The sequence below is a fragment of the Oncorhynchus mykiss genome, chromosome 7, assembly GCF_013265735.2.
Source record: "Oncorhynchus mykiss isolate Arlee chromosome 7, USDA_OmykA_1.1, whole genome shotgun sequence".
In the NCBI taxonomy this organism is placed as follows: domain Eukaryota; kingdom Metazoa; phylum Chordata; class Actinopteri; order Salmoniformes; family Salmonidae; genus Oncorhynchus; species Oncorhynchus mykiss.
The window spans coordinates 78,224,514-78,245,594 of NC_048571.1; the positions used below are offsets into that span (position 1 = coordinate 78,224,514).

At 42.1% G+C, this 21,081-nt stretch overlaps 1 protein-coding gene across 4 annotated transcripts in view; it reads left to right on the plus strand.

Annotated features, from left to right (window-relative positions):
• LOC110528546 (E3 ubiquitin-protein ligase rnf213-alpha-like) overlaps positions 1–21,081 on the plus strand; it is a 55,570-nt gene that overhangs the window by 30,884 nt on the left and 3,605 nt on the right. The window contains exons 27-58 of one of the 4 annotated variants that reach the window (XM_036984136.1): positions 83–213; positions 318–413; positions 558–682; positions 800–922; positions 1,057–1,433; positions 1,558–1,702; positions 1,994–2,129; positions 2,261–2,452; positions 2,541–2,671; positions 2,993–3,150; positions 3,623–3,832; positions 4,330–4,517; positions 9,789–9,909; positions 10,501–10,601; positions 10,839–11,018; positions 11,104–11,270; positions 13,676–13,778; positions 13,910–14,024; positions 14,140–14,326; positions 15,006–15,202; positions 15,970–16,092; positions 16,232–16,342; positions 17,114–17,356; positions 17,581–17,674; positions 18,476–18,510; positions 18,601–18,704; positions 18,812–18,968; positions 19,306–19,480; positions 19,849–19,979; positions 20,155–20,403; positions 20,548–20,677; positions 20,823–20,903. In XM_036984136.1, the coding sequence (XP_036840031.1) occupies positions 83–213; positions 318–413; positions 558–682; positions 800–922; positions 1,057–1,433; positions 1,558–1,702; positions 1,994–2,129; positions 2,261–2,452; positions 2,541–2,671; positions 2,993–3,150; positions 3,623–3,832; positions 4,330–4,517; positions 9,789–9,909; positions 10,501–10,601; positions 10,839–11,018; positions 11,104–11,270; positions 13,676–13,778; positions 13,910–14,024; positions 14,140–14,326; positions 15,006–15,202; positions 15,970–16,092; positions 16,232–16,342; positions 17,114–17,356; positions 17,581–17,674; positions 18,476–18,510; positions 18,601–18,704; positions 18,812–18,968; positions 19,306–19,480; positions 19,849–19,979; positions 20,155–20,403; positions 20,548–20,677; positions 20,823–20,903 (4,816 nt within the window). The remainder of the gene's footprint in view (positions 1–82; positions 214–317; positions 414–557; positions 683–799; positions 923–1,056; positions 1,434–1,557; positions 1,703–1,993; positions 2,130–2,260; positions 2,453–2,540; positions 2,672–2,992; positions 3,151–3,622; positions 3,833–4,329; positions 4,518–9,788; positions 9,910–10,500; positions 10,602–10,838; positions 11,019–11,103; positions 11,271–13,675; positions 13,779–13,909; positions 14,025–14,139; positions 14,327–15,005; positions 15,203–15,969; positions 16,093–16,231; positions 16,343–17,113; positions 17,357–17,580; positions 17,675–18,475; positions 18,511–18,600; positions 18,705–18,811; positions 18,969–19,305; positions 19,481–19,848; positions 19,980–20,154; positions 20,404–20,547; positions 20,678–20,822; positions 20,904–21,081) is intronic. The other 3 variants (XM_036984137.1, XM_036984138.1, XM_036984139.1) reach the window with 3 other exon arrangements.

The window sequence follows — 21,081 nt, forward strand, 5'->3', positions numbered from 1 at the left end:
GACTATTTTATCTTTTGAAGAATATGGATTGTATTGAATGCATCTTGTATTCTTCTCACATATCTTTTGGCTCTTTGTGAAGGTCACAACGTTTTCCCGGCAATTGACAGCAGGAGATATAAAACAGCTCCAGAATATCACAGAGCTTTGCGACATCAAGCTGCTCTCACTGCAACAGTTTGACACAGAGCACTCCTTCCTCAAAGAAATCAGGTCTGCTTTAAAAGTTCTGCTTGTTTTTTTTACATTTGTATTAGTGTTACTGTGTAGATCATTCTTGAGAAAGATATTAGAAAATAACTTTGTTCCCTCTCTAGACAATTTCTTGACTCTACCTCTGCCGACAAAGTCCTCATCATCCAAACTGACTATGATGAGGCTTCCCAGAGCATGAACATTCTTGCATCTGCCAAGTGAGTATTTTCTTTTTGGACTTGTCATCACAACTATTGGATATTAACTAGTGGGATAGATTTGCAAGATCCTGTTATATATATATAGTGTAGTTTTTTGTGTCCTTTTTTTAATTTAAACTTTTTTGTTTTTTATCTCTATAGGTATTCATCCATAAATGAAATCAACAAACCGAAAGCTAATGGTGGCAATGGAAGGGTGTTTGTGTACTTCGTTACCAAACTGCCTCGAATTGAAGGTGGAACCTCCTATGTTGGATTCCATGGAGGTGAGATTTAAATGTTGTATAACATGCTGATATGATAATATGACCTCGCACTCCACAGAGAAAATGTTATCCATTCTGAAATGTTTTCAACGTTAAATCCACTTTGTTTTTGCAAAGGACCCTGGAAATCAGTTCACATTGATGACCTTAGAAGATCCAAAGAGTTTGTATCAGATGTCCAGTTCTTGAGAAACCTACCCATCAGCCAGCTGTTTGAGGACATGAAAGAGCCCTGTTATGGTAAATTAACTTGAATTGCTTTTACACTCATTAGCACTAATGCCATAGTTAATAACAATTATTTTCAATTAGAAATAGCTGAAAATAATTGTTTGAAAGTAACAGTTTTCATATAACTTTCTTTTTTGATGAAGCAATGCAACCCGATACAGACACAGACTTCCAACCACCTGCACCAGAGCACTCTGTAAGTATAATGGTGGTATTTGATGAAGCAATGCAACCCGATACAGACACAGACTTCCAACCACCTGCACCAGAGCACTCTGTAAGTATAATGGTGGTATTTGATGAAGCAATGCAACCCGATACAGACACAGACTTCCAACCACCTGCACCAGAGCACTCTGTAAGTATAATGGTGGTGTTTGATGTTGCAATGCAAACCGATACAGACACAGACTTCCAACCACCTGCACCAGAGCACTCTGTAAGTATATTGGTGGTGTTTGATGTTGCAATGCAAACCGATACAGACACAGACTTCCAACCACCTGCACCAGAGCACTCTGTAAGTATAATGGTGGTGTTTGATGTTGCAATCAAAAACATGGATGTACTAAATGTTGCATAAGTTTGTATAAAGTTTATAGGTATGGGTGAGTGTTATTCATCTGAGCATGTTGTTGTTATAGGCTGTGTTTGAAGTCACAGATCTAGTGCGAAGCTGTGTGCAGAGTGCAGTAAGCATGCTCAGAGATCAGGAGGACAGTGGAGCTCTCAGCACCAGGAGGGTGGAGATCCTGCTAACACTTATGGAAGATAGTGAGGACCTGAAAGGTTAGGAACTAACCCACAGTATTCCAGTGTTTTACTGTAACTCCAAGACCCAAGCACTGTTTCAATGGTTAAAGTCCAGATCTAGAACTTTTATTACAAACTTTTATTACTTTTATTACATTATTAATTTTATTACATGAGGGGTTCTAGATCTATGTGTTGAATTTTGTTTAGACATTTTTGGCCCGAGACAGACTTAGCTCAGATCGTAACGGCAAGCCAATAATATAGCCAAAGTTAATTTACTTTTACATGTATTGATATACTTGGTCTCGGTATTGTGCCCTAAAGCTGTGTTCCTGAAAACCCTGAGGAGCCGCCTTCACTCTCTTCTGGAGAGCCACGAGAGAAACATCCCCTCCCCCAAGTACTGGGTGTTAACAGAGGCATCCAACATCAATGCTCTTCAAGAGGGGGGAACTTTCACGTATGTTAATCAATGATACTGCACTGTTAACTCAGCTCACATATAGTCCATCATTTCATTCATGTTCAAATGATAATTTGTTCTCATCGTTTAGGAGTATAGTCTGTCCATATGCTGTATGTGTTCCCCAGACAAACTCTGTGGAAGAAAATCCAAGCAGTGGTCACACCCGTTTTGGCTCAGTTGGTCTCAGTTATCGACAGGGACTGTAATCTGGACCTCCTCCTAGACGTCAACTGTGGGGAAGAAGTCAAGAAACTGTGGCTGGAGATATTCGGCAACAACGAGATGCTTGATATTCCTCTTGTCAAAGTGGATTCCAAGTAGGTGGTTTTGCTCATGTGCGATGTAGCCAGAGTATTTCTGTGTTACCACGAGGTCCATCACACTCTATTTGTGTAATTCCTACAGTTCTGAGTCTAAGACCATTCTGGTACAGAGCCATATCACAGCTGAGAGGACCATGCGCTCCAGTATGCCCTTCAGCTGGAGGATCAGAGATATCCTGGATGAACTAATGATGCAAACTCAGCAGTACGAAAGTAAATATTCGAATGCCTTCTTTTTTTTTCTGAAAGATACATTTAAATTGTTCTTAAATGCAGTTATCAAAACTTACCAAGGGAGACTCAAATGATAAGTTTGTCTTAAAGTTCTTAATTTGCATGTGTGTGTGTGTGTGTGTGTGTGTGTGTGTGTGTGTGTGTACCACAAACCCCCTCGGGCCTTATTGCTTAAACAATGGTCTGAAACATTAGAAAGGTTTTCACTATGTTTGTGTGTTTCTTAACTCCGATAACTAATCACTTACAGTATTTTTAGTTGCAGAACTTGCATAAACTTCACAACATTTTTCTCTGAAGGACACAGTCCTAGGCAGTTCGAGGAATTCTTTCCGAAAATCCCCCTTGGTCAGTATATGGCTACGATGAATGAAAAAATGCAGAGGGAATTTTTTCAAAGGTACCTGCAGGATTTCATTGCCATGACGATGAAAGTGTCTTCAGCGGGGGAGTTAAAGGTAAGTTATTGCACAGTTCTTCAACATGTTCATACAGATAGTCAATCGAACAAAGCGCTAATGCTGCAATTAGACGAGGGATGAAAAAAAAAACAACGCAATATTAGTCGGCATAGCAGGACAAGAAAGCAAATAAGAGAGTGACAGCAAAAGCAAGCCAGCACGACGCTATGCATTACTATTGCGGTTTCAGTAAACAAACAGTGCAAATCAACATCCGGTAGAAGGCAATGCTACGGCAGATGGCAAAAGATTCCTGTCTACAGTGGCTGCTGACGGCGTTCACTGCCAGTGTCAACGGCATTTATCTCATAGAAAACAATGACATCCGGTTTGCTGTCTACCTCCTACCATCTAAACACAGTATTAGCCTCCATTTAGGAATGGTTAATTCATATTTATAGTCAGATTTGATATACTATGCCTACACATCAATTAGGTAATCTTAATGAATATGTAACACTCTTCCCAGCTTCTGTGTGACGCCCTGAACAGCTGTGTGAATGAGCTCCGGAGGCGACGAAAAGCTCCAAGTGAAGAGATTCCATCCATACCCCTGATCCACTCGGCCTACCACATGTACCGCACCCGCCTTCAGAACCTGTCCAGGATGATGTCCCTGCAGCCACAGGTGGCCCTTCACTTGCAGCGAAACCCACAAGTGAAGGATAGCCCAGTGATGGTAGGTTCATTGATTTTCCACACACTGCTACATTTAGTAATGTGAAATCCGTGTTTAGGGGCAAAGTGTTTGTGTTTATGAGTGCATGATAGTAGTTGAACTTTTACCAGTGTATTGAAAGGAGGCTTCCTACATGCTACTAGAAATGTCATATTATGAAATGGTTTGTTCCGGCCAAGCAATCTGATTGGTCAAAAGTGTGTTCCAGTCGTGTTGTTATTGAGCACTTTATCACTTTGTGATCAGTCCGCCTGTGGCTTGTTCCTAGTGATCGACCGCATCACGTTGTGATCAGTCCGCCTGTGGCTTGTTCCTAGTGATCGACCGCATCACGTTGTGATCAGTCCGCCTGTGGCTTGTTCCTAGTGATCGACCGCATCACGTTGTGATCAGTCCGCCTGTGGCTTGTTCCTAATGATCGACCGCATCACGTTGTGCCAGACCTGCTCTTGTGTTATTGCTTTAGTAACCATTTCTCTGCCTCACTCTACCAACAGGTTCTGGACATGTACGCAGCAGTTGCCTGTGTTGAGCAGCTGGGGCCTCCTGCGTTGGACTCTAATACCCAGTGCCAAGACTGGCTGACGCAGGTGAAAAGACTGCAGGGGTCTATGGAGCTGGTGTGCTCCCAGGGAAGCCTGAGGCAGTATGGAGAGAGGAGCCAGGAAATGTTTAACTACATCCGGTGAGAGAAATGGCCATTTGAAAGACTAGAGAGAGCCAAACATTAGACTTTTTGAAGGTAGACTTTTTATTTTATTATACAATTCAAATCAAAATCAAATCAAATCAAATTTTATTTGTCACATACACATGGTTAGCAGATGTTAATGCGAGTGTAGCGAAATGCTTGTGCTTCTAGTTCCGACAATGCAGTAATAACAAGTAATCTAACTAACAATTCCAAAACTACTGTCTTGTACACAGTGTAAGGGGATAAAGAATATGTACATAAGGATATATGAATGAGTGATGGTACAGAGCAGCATAGGCAAGATACAGTAGATGGTATCGGGTACAGTATGTACAAATGAGATGAGTATGTAAACAAAGTGGCATAGTATAGTATAAAGTGGCTAGTGATACATGTATTACATAAGGATACCGTCGATGATATAGAGTACAGTATATACGTATGCATATGAGATGAATAATGTAGGGTAAGTAACATTTATATAAGGTAGCATTGTTTAAAGTGGCTAGTGATATATTTACATCATTTCCCATCAATTCCCATTATTAAAGTGGCTGGAGTTGAGTCAGTGTCAGTGTGTTGGCAGCAGCCACTCAGTGTTAGTGGTGGCTGTTTAACAGTCTGATGGCCTTGAGATAGAAGCTGTTTTTCAGTCTCTCGGTCCCAGCTTTGATGCACCTGTACTGACCTCGCCTTCTGGATGATAGCGGGGTGAACAGGCAGTGGCTCGGGTGGTTGATGTCCTTGATGATCTTTATGGCCTTCCTGTGACATCGGGTGGTGTAGGTGTCCTGGAGGGCAGGTAGTTTGCCCCCGGTGATGCGTTGTGCAGACCTCACTACCCTCTGGAGAGCCTTACGGTTGAGGGCGGTGCAGTTGCCATACCAGGCGGTGATACAGCCCGCCAGGATGCTCTCGATTGTGCATCTGTAGAAGTTTGTGAGTGCTTTTGGTGACAAGCCGAATTTCTTCAGCCTCCTGAGGTTGAAGAGGCGCTGCTGCGCCTTCTTCACGATGCTGTCTGTGTGAGTGGACCAATTCAGTTTGTCTGTGATGTGTATGCCGAGGAACTTAAAACTTGCTACCCTCTCCACTACTGTTCCATCGATGTGGATAGGGGGGTGTTCCCTCTGCTGTTTCCTGAAGTCCACAATCATCTCCTTAGTTTTGTTGACGTTGAGTGTGAGGTTATTTTCCTGACACCACACTCCGAGGGCCCTCACCTCCTCCCTGTAGGCCGTCTCATCGTTGTTGGTAATCAAGCCTACCACTGTTGTGTCGTCCGCAAACTTGATGATTGAGTTGGAGGCGTGCGTGGCCACGCAGTCGTGGGTGAACAGGGAGTACAGGAGAGGGCTCAGAACGCACCCTTGTGGGGCCCCAGTGTTGAGGATCAGCGGGGAGGAGATGTTGTTGCCTACCCTCACCACCTGGGGGCGGCCCGTCAGGAAGTCCAGTACCCAGTTGCACAGGGCGGGGTCGAGACCCAGGGTCTCGAGCTTGATGACGAGCTTGGAGGGTACTATGGTGTTGAATGCCGAGCTGTAGTCGATGAACAGCATTCTCACATAGGTATTACTCTTGTCCAGATGGGTTAGGGCAGTGTGCAGTGTGGTTGAGATTGCATCGTCTGTGGACCTATTTGGGCGGTAAGCAAATTGGAGTGGGTCTAGGGTGTCAGGTAGGGTGGAGGTGATATGGTCCTTGACTAGTCTCTCAAAGCACTTCATGATGACGGATGTGAGTGCTACGGGGCGGTAGTCGTTTAGCTCAGTTACCTTAGCTTTCTTGGGAACAGGAACAATGGTGGCCCTCTTGAAGCATGTGGGAACAGCAGACTGGTATAGGGATTGATTGAATATGTCCGTAAACACACCGGCCAGCTGGTCTGCGCATGCTCTGAGGGCGCGGCTGGGGATGCCGTCTGGGCCTGCAGCCTTGCGAGGGTTAACACGTTTAAATGTCTTACTCACCTCGGCTGCAGTGAAGGAGAGACCGCATGTTTTTGTTGCAGGCCGTGTCAGTGGCACTGTATTGTCCTCAAAGCGGGCAAAAAAGTTATTTAGTTTGCCTGGGAGCAAGACATCCTGGTCCGTGACTGGGCTGGATTTCTTCCTGTAGTCCGTGATTGACTGTAGACCCTGCCACATGCCTCTTGTGTCTGAGCCGTTGAATTGAGATTCTACTTTGTCTCTGTACTGGCGCTTAGCTTGTTTGATAGCCTTGCTGAGGGAATAGCTGCACTGTTTGTATTCGGTCATGTTACCAGACACCTTGCCCTGATTAAAAGCAGTGGTTCGCGCTTTCAGTTTCACACGAATGCTGCCATCAATCCACGGTTTCTGGTTAGGGAATGTTTTAATCGTTGCTATGGGAACGACATCTTCAATGCACGTTCTAATGAACTCGCACACCGAATCAGCGTATTCGTCAATGTTGTTATCTGACGCAATACGAAACATCTCCCAGTCCACGTGATGGAAGCAGTCTTGGAGTGTGGAGTCAGCTTGGTCGGACCAGCGTTGGACAGACCTCAGCGTGGGAGCCTCTTGTTTTAGTTTCTGTCTGTAGGCAGGGATCAACAAAATGGAGTCGTGGTCAGCTTTTCCGAAAGGGGGGCGGGGCAGGGCCTTATATGCGTCGCGGAAGTTAGAGTAACAATGATCCAAGGTCTTTCCTCCCCTGGTTGCGCAATCGATATGCTGATAAAATTTGGGGAGTCTTGTTTTCAGATTAGCCTTGTTAAAATCCCCAGCTACAATGAATGCTGCCTCCAATTCTGAAGAAAAACATTTTTGATGCAATAACGCAAGAACACATGATATTCAAAAAACAAGCAGCAGCAGTTACAGTGCCTTCAGAAATGATTCCCACCCCTTGACATTTTGTTGTGTTACAGCCTGAATTTAAAATGGATTAAATTGAGATTTTGTGTCACTGGCCTACACACAATACCCCATAATGTCAAAGTGGAATTATGTTTTTAGAAGTTAATTTAAAATGAATAGCTGAAATGTCTTGAGCCAATAACTATTCAACTCCTTCATTATGGCAAGCCTACATAAGTTCAGGAGTAATTATTAGTCACATAATAAGTTACATGGACTCACTCTGTGTGCAATAATAGTGTTTAACATGATTTTTGAATGACTTCCTCATCTCTGTACCCCACACATACAATTATCTGTAAGATCCCTCAATCGAGCAGTGAATATCAAACACAGATTCAACCATAAAGACCAGGGAGGTCTCCCATGCCTCACAAAGAAGGGAACCTATTGGTAGATGGATTTTTTTTTAAAGCAGAAATTAAATGTCCCTTTGGGGATTGTGAAGTTATTAATTAGGCTTTCGTTGGTGTATCAATACAACCAGCCACAACAAAGATACAAGCGGCCTTCCTAACTCAGTTGCCAGAGTAAAAGGAAACCGCTCAGGGATTTCACCATGAGGCCAATGGTGACTTTAAAACAGTTACAGAGTTTAATGGCTGTGATAGGAGAAAACTGAGGATGGATCAACAACATTGTAGTTACTCCACAATACTAACCTAAATGTGTCGTGGAAATTCATACTGAGAGAGACTTTGTCATTTCTTCAAACAATCATCTTTATTTAATATCGATTAATTATTGCCATAATGAAACTAGTCAAACCAACACTCTTGACTGTTGGGCCGAGCAGCCTAACCTTTACAGAAAGTTTTTTATATAGCCGACACTAAGAAGGCTTAGTCATGGCTGGTCCCACCCCTCCCATTCAGATCAAGAGGCATCATAAGCCACTCTGGGTTCATCCGGTCGTTATCTGCAGGGGGTTGTTGTCTTAACCCCACCCTGGCTTAGTTTCCCAGTTGCAAGGATGATTTTGAGACAATGAGGGATTGTTCTACTCCTAAACTATCCCTAGTAAAACACATTCTTGTCTATGCAATGCAGTCGTTAACTCAATATAGGATGATTTTGAGACAATGAGGGATTGTTCTACTCCTAAGCTATCCCTAGTAAAACACATTCTTGTCTATGCAATGCAGTCGTTAACTCATTTGCCATCTCTAGTGACCATGCGCCCAGATTAGCTGCAGGGAACTAGAGTGGAGACCATAAAAACACAGCATTTGTAGGACAGAAATGTCTTACAATTAGTTACATATTAATTATTAACAATTAATATCAAATAAATCATGCAAATACATAATTATTCTATCACAATTGACAGAGTGAAAATAAGGAAGCCTGTACAAAATACAAATATTCCAAACATGCATCCTGTTTTCAATAAGGCACAAAGTAAAACTTCAAAACAATTGGCAAAGAAATTAACTTTATGTCCTGAATACAATGCGTTATGTTTGGGGCAAATCCAACAAAGCACATCACTGAGAACCTATCTTAATATGTTCAAGCATGGTGGTGGCTGCATCATGTTATGGGTATGCTTGAAATGGTTAAGGACTGAGGAGTTCTTTAGGATAAAAATAAATGGAATAGTGATAAGCACAGGCAAAATCCTAGAGGGAAACCTGGTTCAGTCTGCTTTCCACAAGACACTGGGAGATGAATTCACCTTTCAGCAGGACAATAACTTAAAACACAAGGCCAAATATACACTGGAGTTGCTTACTAAGAAGACAGTGAATGTTCCTGAGTGGCCAAGTTACAGTTGGGACTTAAATCAGCTGAAAATCTACGGCAAGACTTGAAAATGGCGGTCTAGCAATGATCAACAACCAACCAACTTGACAGAGATTGATGACTTTTAAAATGTATATTGTGTAAATATTGTGCGATCTAGGTGTGCAAAGAGACTTAGCCAGAAACACTCACAGCTGTAATTGCTGCCAAAGGTGATTCTAACATGTATGATCTCAGGGGTGTGAATACTTATGTAAATTAGATATTTCTGTATTTCATTTTCAAGAAAAAAAAAAAGTATATTTAAGTCATTATGGTGTACTGTGTGTAGATGAGGGAAAAAAAAAAATATTTAATCAATTTTGAATTCAGGCTGTAACAGAACAAAATGTGGAATAAGTCAAGGGGTATGAATACTTTCTGAAGGCACTGTATATGAATACCTGTATTCATTTGTGAGTTTGGCCGATAGGTTGCATCTTTGACCTTTCTTTTTGATGTAGACTTTTAAGAAAAATATTTTAGGTTTTCTGTATGATAAACTTTTAATACAATGTAATTGTACTTATCCCAGATATGTCTAATACCCCCAGAATTAATAACGATTTGTCCTTGTTTCTGTTTCCAGTAATAATTGGAACCACATCTGCATCCTCTCTCTGTTTGTGGAACACATGCTGCTAGGCTTTGAGTTTGAGGAGAGGGAGCTCAAGCCTCTGGTCCTTGAACACACTCGTACCTTAGGCAAAGTAAGTTTATCTAGTATATTTTGTTTTGACTAACTTAACATGCTACAGAACGATATTCTATATCACCATTTTCGCATTTGTACTCTAAGTTTTTTCTTATTTTCATCCCATATTTGCCCTATGTGATCTTGAGCTTTGTAAACAGTTCTATCCAAATATAATTTTTGGACAGTCACTAAACATTGTGCTTATTTAACTTGTGGGCTAAATCAGGCTCACACAGAATGTTTATTGGTAGACTTAAACAAATCTACTGGTCATGGGCTTACAAAACAAATACACCTGTACCATGTCAGATATAGAGTTGAAATGTATACACCTCACACTCATGGTTATGGGCTTAAAGAAAGTTCAGATGTATTCAATGTTGAGTTTGAATCCCAATTTTACTCTTTATATACATCACAGAAGACTGAAATATAACAAAGCTGTTTATCATAGAAACACCTGATTTCCGGGCGTTTATTTAAAAAAAAGTTTATTCATTATGAAAAATATGGATAACATTCCACCCATGAGGCCACTAGGTTATTAGACTGCAGGAAAGGGCTACTTCATTTATTGGACTGCTATTTGTATCTTGTATGACAGATTCTGTCAAAACATTCAGACGTCAAATCTGAGGAACCCTTTGCAGCCGTCATTAAAATACTGAAGTCATGCAAGAAAGGAGCAAGTGATCTTATTTGCAAGTAAGGCGCAATTGGTTTCTTTATTTTGTTCTAAATGTTATTCATATAATTTTTCTATGTTATTTGCTGTCGCTGATAAGCTGTCCCTTACGGAAAGAACACATGAATTTTACATGTGAACACATTTAAAGTGTTCCAAAAACATTTGAAGTTAGATTTTCCACATGTGAAATCATGTGGTTTTTCTGTAAGGGATATACAGAATTTGATGGTATTACCATATGTTGTTTCATTTAGGTTTGATCTCCAGTGCCCTGTGTGTATGGGGGAACCAGAGGACCCCGTGGACCTGCCCTGTCACCATATTTTCTGTCTGACCTGTGTCAGAAGACGTGTCAACGTGGGCCAGATGTACTGCCCCATGTGCAAACAGGAACTCCCAGATGACTTTGAGGTGAAAGTGTCTGAAGACGTACGGTGGGTGTGTTTTACAGTTTTGACTATGGATACCGCGACAGTACTTTCTTAGTGAGTGTCTAATCTGTCTCCTATGGTTTTGCAGAGCTTCCATCACCCTAAATGGCCAGTTCAGACAGAGTTGCAGTGCGTTTTTCATAAACCTCGTCACTACTGTGTGCTTCAAGGACAACATCCCCCCATCAAAGGGTGTCATCCTGCAGCTGTTGTCCTTCCTCATGGTCGAGACAGACCCGATTCCACTCATCAGAGGTACCCCCCCAAACACACACACGTATATACAGTACCAAATCAAATCAAATTGTATTGGTCACATACATGGTTAGCAGATGTTAATGCGAGTGTAGCGAAATGCTTGTGCTTCTAGTCCGACAGTGCAGTAATATCTAACAAGTAATCTAACAAATTCACAACGACTACATGAGTAATGTAGGATATGTAAACATTATTAAAGTGGCATTATTTAAAGTGACTAGTGATACCATTATTAAAGTGGCCAGTGATTTGAGTCTGCATGTTGGCAGCAGCCTCTCTATGTTAATGATGGCAGTTTAACAGTCTGATGGCCTTGAGATAGAAGCTGTTTTTCAGTCTCTCGGTCCCAGGCAGTGGCTCAGTGAACAGGCAGTGGCTCAGTTGGTTGTTGTCCTTGATGATCTTTTTTGTCCTTCCTGTGACATCGGGGGCTGTAGGTATCCTGGAGGGCTTTGCCCCCGGTGATCTGCAGACCGCACTACCATCTGGAGAGCCTTGTGGTTGAGGGCGGTGCAGTTGCCGTACCAGGCGGTGATACAGCCCGACAGGATGCTCTCGATTGTGCATCTGTAGAAGTTTGTGAGGGTTTTAGGTGACAAGCCAAATTTCTTCAGCCTCCCGAGGTTGAAGAGGCGCTGTTGTGCCTTCTTCACCACGCTGTCTGTGTGGGTGGACCATTTCAGTTTGTCTGTGATGTGCACGCCAAGGAACTTAAAACTTCCACCTTCTCCACTACTGTCCTGTCGATGTGGATGTGGGGTGCTCCCTCTGCTGTTTCCTGAAGTCCACGATCATCTCCTTTGTATTGTTGACGTTGAGTGAGAGGCTATTTTCCTGACACCCCACATCCGAGGCTGTCTCCTCGTTGTTGTTAATCAAAAAAAGTTTGGACACACCTACGCATTCCAGGGTTTTTTATTTATTTTTACTATTTTGGAATGTTGTATTTTTCATAATTAAAAAAAAATTATGTTGAAAATCCGGTGTTCATAGGAAACAAATAATACTTATGGAATCATGTAGTAACCCGGAAAAGTGTTAAACAAATCAAAATATATTTTATATTTGAGATTCTTCGAAATAGCCACCCTTTGCCTTGATAACAGCTTTGCAAACTCTTGGCATTCTCTCAGCCAGCTTCATAAGGTAGTCACCTGGAATGCATTATAATTAACAGGTGTGCCTTGTTAAAGGTTCATTTGTTGAATTTCTTTCCTTCTTAATGCGTTTGAGCCAATCAGTTGTGTTGTGAGAAGGTAGGGGTGGTATACAGAAAATAGCCCTATTTGGTAAAAGACCAAGTCCATATTATGGCAAGAACAGCTCAAATAAGCAAAGAGAAACGACATTCCACCATTACTTTAAAATATGAAGGTCAGTCAATCCGGAACATTTTCCGGTTTCTTCAAGTGCAGTCGCAAAAACCATAGAACCGTAGAGCCCAAAACACCAGTCTCAACGTCAACAGTGAAGAGGAGACTCCGGGATGCTGGCCTTCTAGGCAGACTTGCAAAGAAAAAGACATATCTCAGAATGGCCAATACAAATAAGATATTAAGATGGGCAAAAGAACACAGACACAGAGGAACTCTGCCTAGAAGGCCAGCATCCCGGAGTCACCTCTTCATTGTTGACGTTGAGACTGGTGTTTTGCAGATACTATTTAATGAAGCTGCCAGTTGAGGACTTGTGAGGCGTCTGACACTCTAATGTACTTGTCCTCTTGCTCAGTTGTGCACTGGGGCCTCCCACTCCTCTTTCTATTCTGGTTAGCGCCAATTTGAGCTGTTCTGTGAAGGGAATAGTACACAGCGTTGTACGAGATCTTCAGTTTCTTGGCAATTTCTCGCATGGAATAGCCTGCTTTCTCAGAACAAGAATAGACTGACGAGTTTCAGAAGAAAGTTAATCGTTTCTGGCCATTTTGAGCCTAATCGAACCCACAAATGCTGATGCTCCAGATACTCAACTAGTCTAAAGAAGGCCAGTTTTATTGCTTCTTTAAGCAGGACAACAGTTGTCAACTGTGCTAACATAATTGCAAAAGGGTTTTCTAATGATCAATTAGCCTTTTAAAATGATACATTTGGATTAGCTAGCACAACGTGCCATTGGAACACAGGAGTGATGGTTGCTGATAATGGGCCTCTGTACGCCTATGTAGATATTCCATTACAAATCTGCCATTTTCAGCTAGTCATTTACAACAATGCCTACACTGCATTTCTGATCAATTTCATGTTATTTTAATGGACAACAAATGTGCTTTCCTTTCAAAAACAAGGACATTTCTAAGTAACCTCAAACTTATGAACGGTATACACACACACACAATTGACAGATTGGATTACGACTCAATAAGTGTTTGTAGCTGTGCTCTAATTGTATTGTCTTTGTACCAGCACAAAGTCAGATACACACCAAAGATTTCTCACCATTCGATGAGTCTCTGGACAAAAATCCTGTGGTGAGATCAGTGATACTCAAACTCCTGCTCAAGTACAGGTGAGTGAACCAGAAAAGCTGCTTATGTCATTGTAATGTTGTTGTAACCAGTAACGCAATTCAAGGTTTCAGAATAGGTATGGTGTCAACACATTTTCCTGAATTTAACTCATTTGTGTTTTGTTTTTTAGCTTTGATGAAGTCAAGGAATATCTGCAGCAGCATTTGACATCGATAGAAGAGAGCAACATTGTCGATGCAGAAGATAAAAAGGAACTGTATGCGTTGTACATTAACTGCCTTGAGGTATGATCTGATTGGGTGTCCATGCAGGCAGTCAAGACTGTTGCCCAATCAGAATAACAACATAGACCACAACTGCAGTATGACTATATGACTATTATACAACTTTCTTTCGCAGGACTCATTGTTGGAAAGAATGCCACAAGAAAACACCTGCCTTCAGGAAGAGACTGAGTTCTTGCATCACTTCCTGGACTCTGTCACTGACTCGGCTGAGACGGTCACAATAGAGTACCTGCAGCAGATCGCTAGGGTCCGCCTGTGCCTGGGCAAGGCTGCACACCTTCTCCATAGCATGCTGTCTGGTGAGAAAATGTATTAAAAAGCTCAAATCAAATCAAATGTATTTGTCACATACACATGGTTAGCAGATGTTAATGCGAGTGTAGCGAAATGCTTGTGATTCTAGTTCCGACAATGCAGTAATAACCAACGAGTAATCTAACCTAACAATTCCAAAACTACTTCCTTATACACACAAGTGTAAAGGGATAAAGAATACTGTATGTACATAAAGATACTGTATATGAATGAGTGATGGTACAGAATGGCATAGGCAAGATGCAGTATATGGTATCGAGTACAGTTTATACATATGAGATGAGTAATGTAGGGTATGTAAACATTAACCCCCGAGTCCCAAGTTCTACTCCGTGTTGGTTAAAAATTGGGCTTGTTGGTATAAATTAATTTAAAACATGTTTTTTTTTTTTACAATATAAAGATTATTGAAACCACTGGGCTCGGATCTGATGCGATTACCAAAATTACAAATCGGATTTATTTTTCGAAGGTCCACACACCAAAAATTGGACTTTAAAATTATTTTTAAATATAGGGAATTTAGAGGCAACAAGAGCAACAACAAACATTGTGGCTGTTAGGCCATCACAAGTGTGTGTCATGGGGAATGTTGAAAACACTTGCAATAAGTTTGTCTGACGGATCCAAGACATGTCCTGAAAGAAGTGTCTGGTCTTTCAGGGGTATGTGCAAGTCCTCAGGATGTGGTTGAGGAGTTTCTTCGTGCTGTTAGGAACCTGTGTGAGAGGAGTGTGAACGACTGGTACCGGGTCTACCTGATCCGCAACATCAGCAGACAGCAGGGTGTAGAGTGTGTCCAGGGGATGCTGAAGGAAGCTGAGTACAGGTGGCTTTTCCCTGAAGAGATACATCAACAGGTACATAGTAACATACATTCTTAAATGTTTTATAAACCACATTTTTAACTGTTGAAAAAGCCTGTATTTATTTTCCTTTCATTAAAGTAATTGTCAAGTACATATTAAAGTGATATGGAAGACTACGTATATATCATATGATCTCTCTGTAAATAAACCCTCGCAACGAAGAACCATAAATGTGACTGGTTACAGGATCGGGAGCGTTTGACGCTCGTTCGTACTTCACAGTAGGACGTGAGGTCTGGCATGGTGGAGTTGACCATGCTGATGTTTGGCCATACATTTACATGTATTTCTTAAAGAGACGGATGGGGCTAAGGCTTAAGAGGGTGTGAAAAATGCTGAATGGGCGTAAACAAAGAAGCGCTCTCTAGCAAGTGTGAAAATTGCATCAACATTTTTCAAAGAGCATTTTCTCCAGCTTGTCTCCTAAGTGTAGCAGCATAACTTTCCAATGTTTTCTCCAACTGCAGATATACAATTTTGAAGCTCTAACATTTGAAATAACCCCCCTACAGAGAAATCTGGCCACATACATGTGCATTATGAAAAATTCCGATATTGTCAACAACAAAAAAATTCTGTGTATACCACATTGTGTCATAATTCAAGTCATCACACTTCTATCGTTTAATTGTACTTGCCTGTTTTTTGATTTCATATTTATTTTCCATACTTTTTATAAGGATTCATGAAGTTGATATATATCTATTTTTTTTTAACACATACTGTATATGGTTGTTCATCTGCGGGATTATGTGCAGAATGAAGATGGTGGGCAGATGGACCAGTATCTGGTCTATGGAGAGCAATACCTGGCTGTACGGGAGGCTGTTGCCAAAGCAGTATTAGAGGGCACTGTGGAGGACATAGAGAAGAAGTGTGAGGTATTAGTGCAATTCCACTCAGCTCTCTAACAGTGTCTCGTGCATTACTATTACTATTGAAAGCATTTCTAATCATCTGAGGTAATGCATCATTGATAAGTGGATAATCCTCCGCTCTGCGTCTTTGTTTTGTTTATAGAGATGTACTGCACCTCCAAAGAGGCGGACCTTGTATATCCTGCTGGCTCTTTTCAGAGAAGTCACCAGTCTGTACCGAGCAGCCAACACAGGCCTCCACCCCAGCCCTAAGGTAGGAACACAGGCCTCCACCCCAGCCCTCGGGTAGGAACACAGGCCTCCACCCCAGCCCTAGGGTAGGAACACAGGCCTCCAGCCCTAGGGTAGGAACACAGGCCTCCACCCCAGCCCTAGGGTAGGAACACAGGCCTCTACTCCAGCCTTAAGGTAGGAACACAGGCCTCCAGCCCTAGGGTAGGAACACAGGCCTCCACCCCAGCCCTAGGGTAGGAACACAGGCCTCCACCCCAGCCCTAGGGTAGGAACACAGGCCTCCAGCCCTAGGGTAGGAACACAGGCCTCCACCCCTAGGGTAGGAACACAGGCCTCCACCCCAGCCCTAAGGTAGGAACACAGGCCTCCACCCCAGCCCTAGGGTAGGAACACAGGCCTCCACCCCAGCCCTAGGGTAGGAACACAGGCCTCCACCCCAGCCCTAAGGTAGGAACACAGGCCTCCACCCCAGCCCTAGGGTAGGAACACAGGCCTTCACCCCAGCCCTAGGGTAGGAACACATTGGACTCTGTTGTTGATGATAGAAACGGGGCAACTAGTGACATTTCAACGTTAGATTTTCATATCATGTTGCTAATTTAAGTTAAATGTAACCTTTTCGTAGATTCCTAAAAAGTCCCCCCAAATCTCAATCAAGCCATCTTGATTGTCCCAGAAAATATGTTTGATTGTCCCAGAAAATGTTAGGATGAAATGTCTCATATGCCTAACTGAACCCTCAGTCCATACACAGAGGTTATATTTAACCATAATGGCTGTCCTCCCTCAGAAATGCCAAGAACTTGAGTACTTCATCCAGGGTTCAAGGTACCTAGATCCCAAGCCAGTGAGGGACTTTGCCATGGCATTGGTGCAGAACAGGATGGGAGAACTGAATGTCCACAATGGTCGTACCGGTGCAGAGCACGTCCTTATAGAGCTGACTGTCCACCTGGCCGCTGTGTTGCTCACTGGGACAGAAGGGGTGCTTACACCTCTTCAGCAGCTTGGCCTGACTCCTAACAACATGCTGGTACGATCCATCTCACCATCTCATACTGGCTGCATCCCAATTGTCCACCCTTCTCCCGAAGGGATTAAACAATGGTGGAAACTCACTGTAGCCAAGACGTACACCAATCTAATGCTTTTTCAGCAGAAGGGTGGAGAATCGAAACGCAGCCATTGTTCTCATAAACATGTTATTCCAAGTTGAATATGGGAGTTCTGTCTTTATCGGACTGTCTATTCCAACAGAGAGCCTTCATTCCCACGATGCCTGAAGACATGCTGGCTATGGCCCAAAGGGTTTTAACACAGACTGGAGGCCTTCAAGCACTCACCTGGTATTGTAAGTACAGTGCCCATATAAATGTTGGTGTGCCCTATAACTATAAAATCTGCTTTCACAATTCACCTGTGGCATTGATTTTGTTAACCTTTTACTGCAGTGGGCTAAATCAGTGTTTCTTGGTAGTCTTAAACAAATCTACTTGGAAACAAATGTATACACCTCACACTCATGGTTATGGGCTTAAAGAAAGTTCAGATGTATTCAATTTTGAGTTTGTATCCCAATATTACTCTTTATATACATCACAGAAGACTGAAATATAACAAAACCGTTTGACATAGAAACACTGGATTTTCAGCAGTATTTTTTTGGTATGTTTATTAATTATGAAATGATGAAACATATTCATAACATTCCATCCATGATGCCACTAGAGGGCGATTTTGTCATTTGACTGCAATATGCTACAATATGTAAAGCTTGCCTGAAAAATAACAAATGACTTAGATTTACAAAACACTTTCTTAACTTCTGTATGTTTTGTTCGAGCTCACTTCATCCACTACCAAGAACATTCACCTCAGCTTTCAGGTTGCAGTAGTGTCCTAATGTAGAAGGAAGTATGTCATACTGATCCCTACTAAACAACAGCTATTGAAAAATTGCAGCCTAGAACACATATTGTAAGCATTATAGTAACAAATTATAATGACTCATACATGCACATGACAAGTATATAAAGCATTATACATGTTGGTAAAGTATTACCGAATCATTAAATGATGAGTTGTGTTGTATACTGAGTAAAACATTGCAAAACTAAACATTAACATTTTTATTGACCTTTGTTCTCTACAGCCTGTCCTGAAGGACACCCTTGTGCTGTTGGTGAGGTAAGCACAGTTGTTAATGTATAATTAAATTGACAAACATTCACAATGTTAAAAAACTCCACAGCAGACTAATTCACCCCCTCTTTGCAGTGTGGTCGCCCCACCCAGCTGGCACGCTGTCTAGAGTGTGGGGCAGTAGTTGGAGGGAGGAACCATGCTCCTGTCAGAGGTTTCAGTGCTATGGGACTGCAGCGGTAAATGTGTTCCCTGTGGTGCTTACAAAAAGGGCTTCCTGTTCATATTGTTGCTAAAGCATCAGATTGACAGATCCCATGTTGAATGACTGAACTTGTCCTCTTAGGGGAGATCTGACAAGGACTGGTCACATCCTAGGAGAACCTCAGAGGAGGGACAACCCAGACTCCCAGGACACCAAAAACATGTCCCTCACCCCCTTCACCCTCGTCAGGCTGCTCACCCATCTAGCCATGCTGCTAGGGGCCTCGGAGCACCCACAGGTATGCCTGCTTGTCTGCCAATGCCAGCCCACTCTTTCTAGCACTGTGTAAAGTGTACCAAACGACAAAATAGTGGTTCTAGAGTTATATAGAGTAATATAGAGTTGTTGTTTATCATTCAAGTTCAAGTAGTTTATTTGCCATTATCTACTCAATTAGTGTATAAATAATTAAGCTTATCTACTAATTATATGGTTTTGATGGTAGTAAAATACAAAGGAGATGTAAAAAAAAATGACATATAGAAGATGAAAATACTAAAAGACAAAATATATAAAAGATGACAACTGCGGAATGCAGTATTTCTCAATAATAAGATTATCTCTCTTCTTTCTAGTCCGTCCAGCAGATCATCCAGCCTCCAGTTGCTGACCCCTGTGGATTTCTGATCCTTCACCTGCTAAAGGATATGGATCATGTGACCAAAGCCCTGGGGAAGGGAACAGATGGCACGGTCACCGCCATCCACCTGATAATCAGATCCATCCTGGAGTCACCACAGACCAATCCATGTAAGGCCTTTCATTAATGCTCTCATAAGCCCTCTGACAGGTATACTTTATTATCTGATTTGAACTCAATCAAGTTTTTAATTGTATACAGACAATCATATTTGAACACAATCAAGTTTTTAAGTGTATATTCACAATCATATTTGAACTTGAATAGGCTAATAAAGTATCACATTTTTTACTGTGAGCGAGAGTTGCACCTTTTCCTTTCAAATACCAATGTGATTTTTTTGGTTGAATCTCGTCTCACTTTGGTTGAGCGCCTCCCACTCCTCTCCAAACATTTTGAAACAATGAAAGTCAAAGCAAGTTAATTGTTTGAAATAAAAACAAAATCTAAATCACATACCTGCGTACTTCTAACACAGATACGAGTAGCTACCTCATGGACTCTTTGTTACTAGGGATGGCTGGCTATGATTCCCAACTGTCAACTAAAGAGGCCAGAAATACCTGGGAGTCAACCGTTGCTACTGACATCATCACTCCTCAGTTGAAGGTGAAACCTTTGGATAACATTTGAAGTTAGCTAGAGTTTGGTTAAAGATCTATTTGATAAAACATTAATTCCAGCTATATTCCAAGTCAAAGATAAGATTGTACCTTTGAAGGGAGAAAGAATTTCACTTTGTGTGTGTCTGTGTGTACATACCTGTGTGTGTTTGACATCACAGCATCTTGACCAGCGGCTGAGAGAGGTGAATGCCACAATCAGAAATGACTCGCGTGTCTCCTCTAACTTCATCATGAGGGTGACATTCGGGGATGAGTGTCCGTTGTCCTCGCTACCTCGGGGCTCCCAGGTCCACTGTTCAGGAGTGTGGAGCTGCAGAGAGAGGGTGTCCCTACTCAGCCTCACCCACATCGTAGAGCAGAACGACGGAAAGGACAAGCTCCCTCTACTATGGAGGTTCCTACAGAAGGTAATCGTCACGAAACCTGTGTTCTTTCTTCCTATTGTAAATAGATGTTCTAAATCTTGCATCTTTGCATAGTTTCTGAGTGAGTCTGTGACATTTAACTCATGATCTCCTGCATTTTCCATATATCTTTGGGAATTTTCGCAGGAGGCAGAGTTCCGGCTGGTGAGGTTCCTTCCAGATATCCTGGCCCTGCAGAAGAGTCTGGTGAAAAGGTTCCAGAGGTCATCAGACCTGATGAATGACTCCATTAGAGAGTTCATCCAGAAACAGTCAGGTAACGTCAACTGTCCATCAGAATGATCCATCCTTCGCGATATGCAGCATAGTTATCATCATATTATTGTCGATTGCCAATTTGAGACTAATTTATGAAAAGCAGAATTGAGTGATATAATTTATGGGGTTTTGTCTTCTAACAGCACCGATGAGAGTGTGCTATGAGAAACGAATCCAGATCTTCCTGAATACATGGAACTTGCTCAGATTGTCAGTAGCCACCAGTGAGTTACCCTTCTTTGACTACAGTCCTCTGTAAAGCAGGACAAAGTTGGCCGTACAACTGGAACATTGTCTGTGCCCGAAATGGCACCCTATTCTCTACATAGGGCCCCGGTTGGAAGTAGTGCACTATGTAGGCAATAGGGAACAATTTTGGACATCATTTTTTTCACTTTGTGT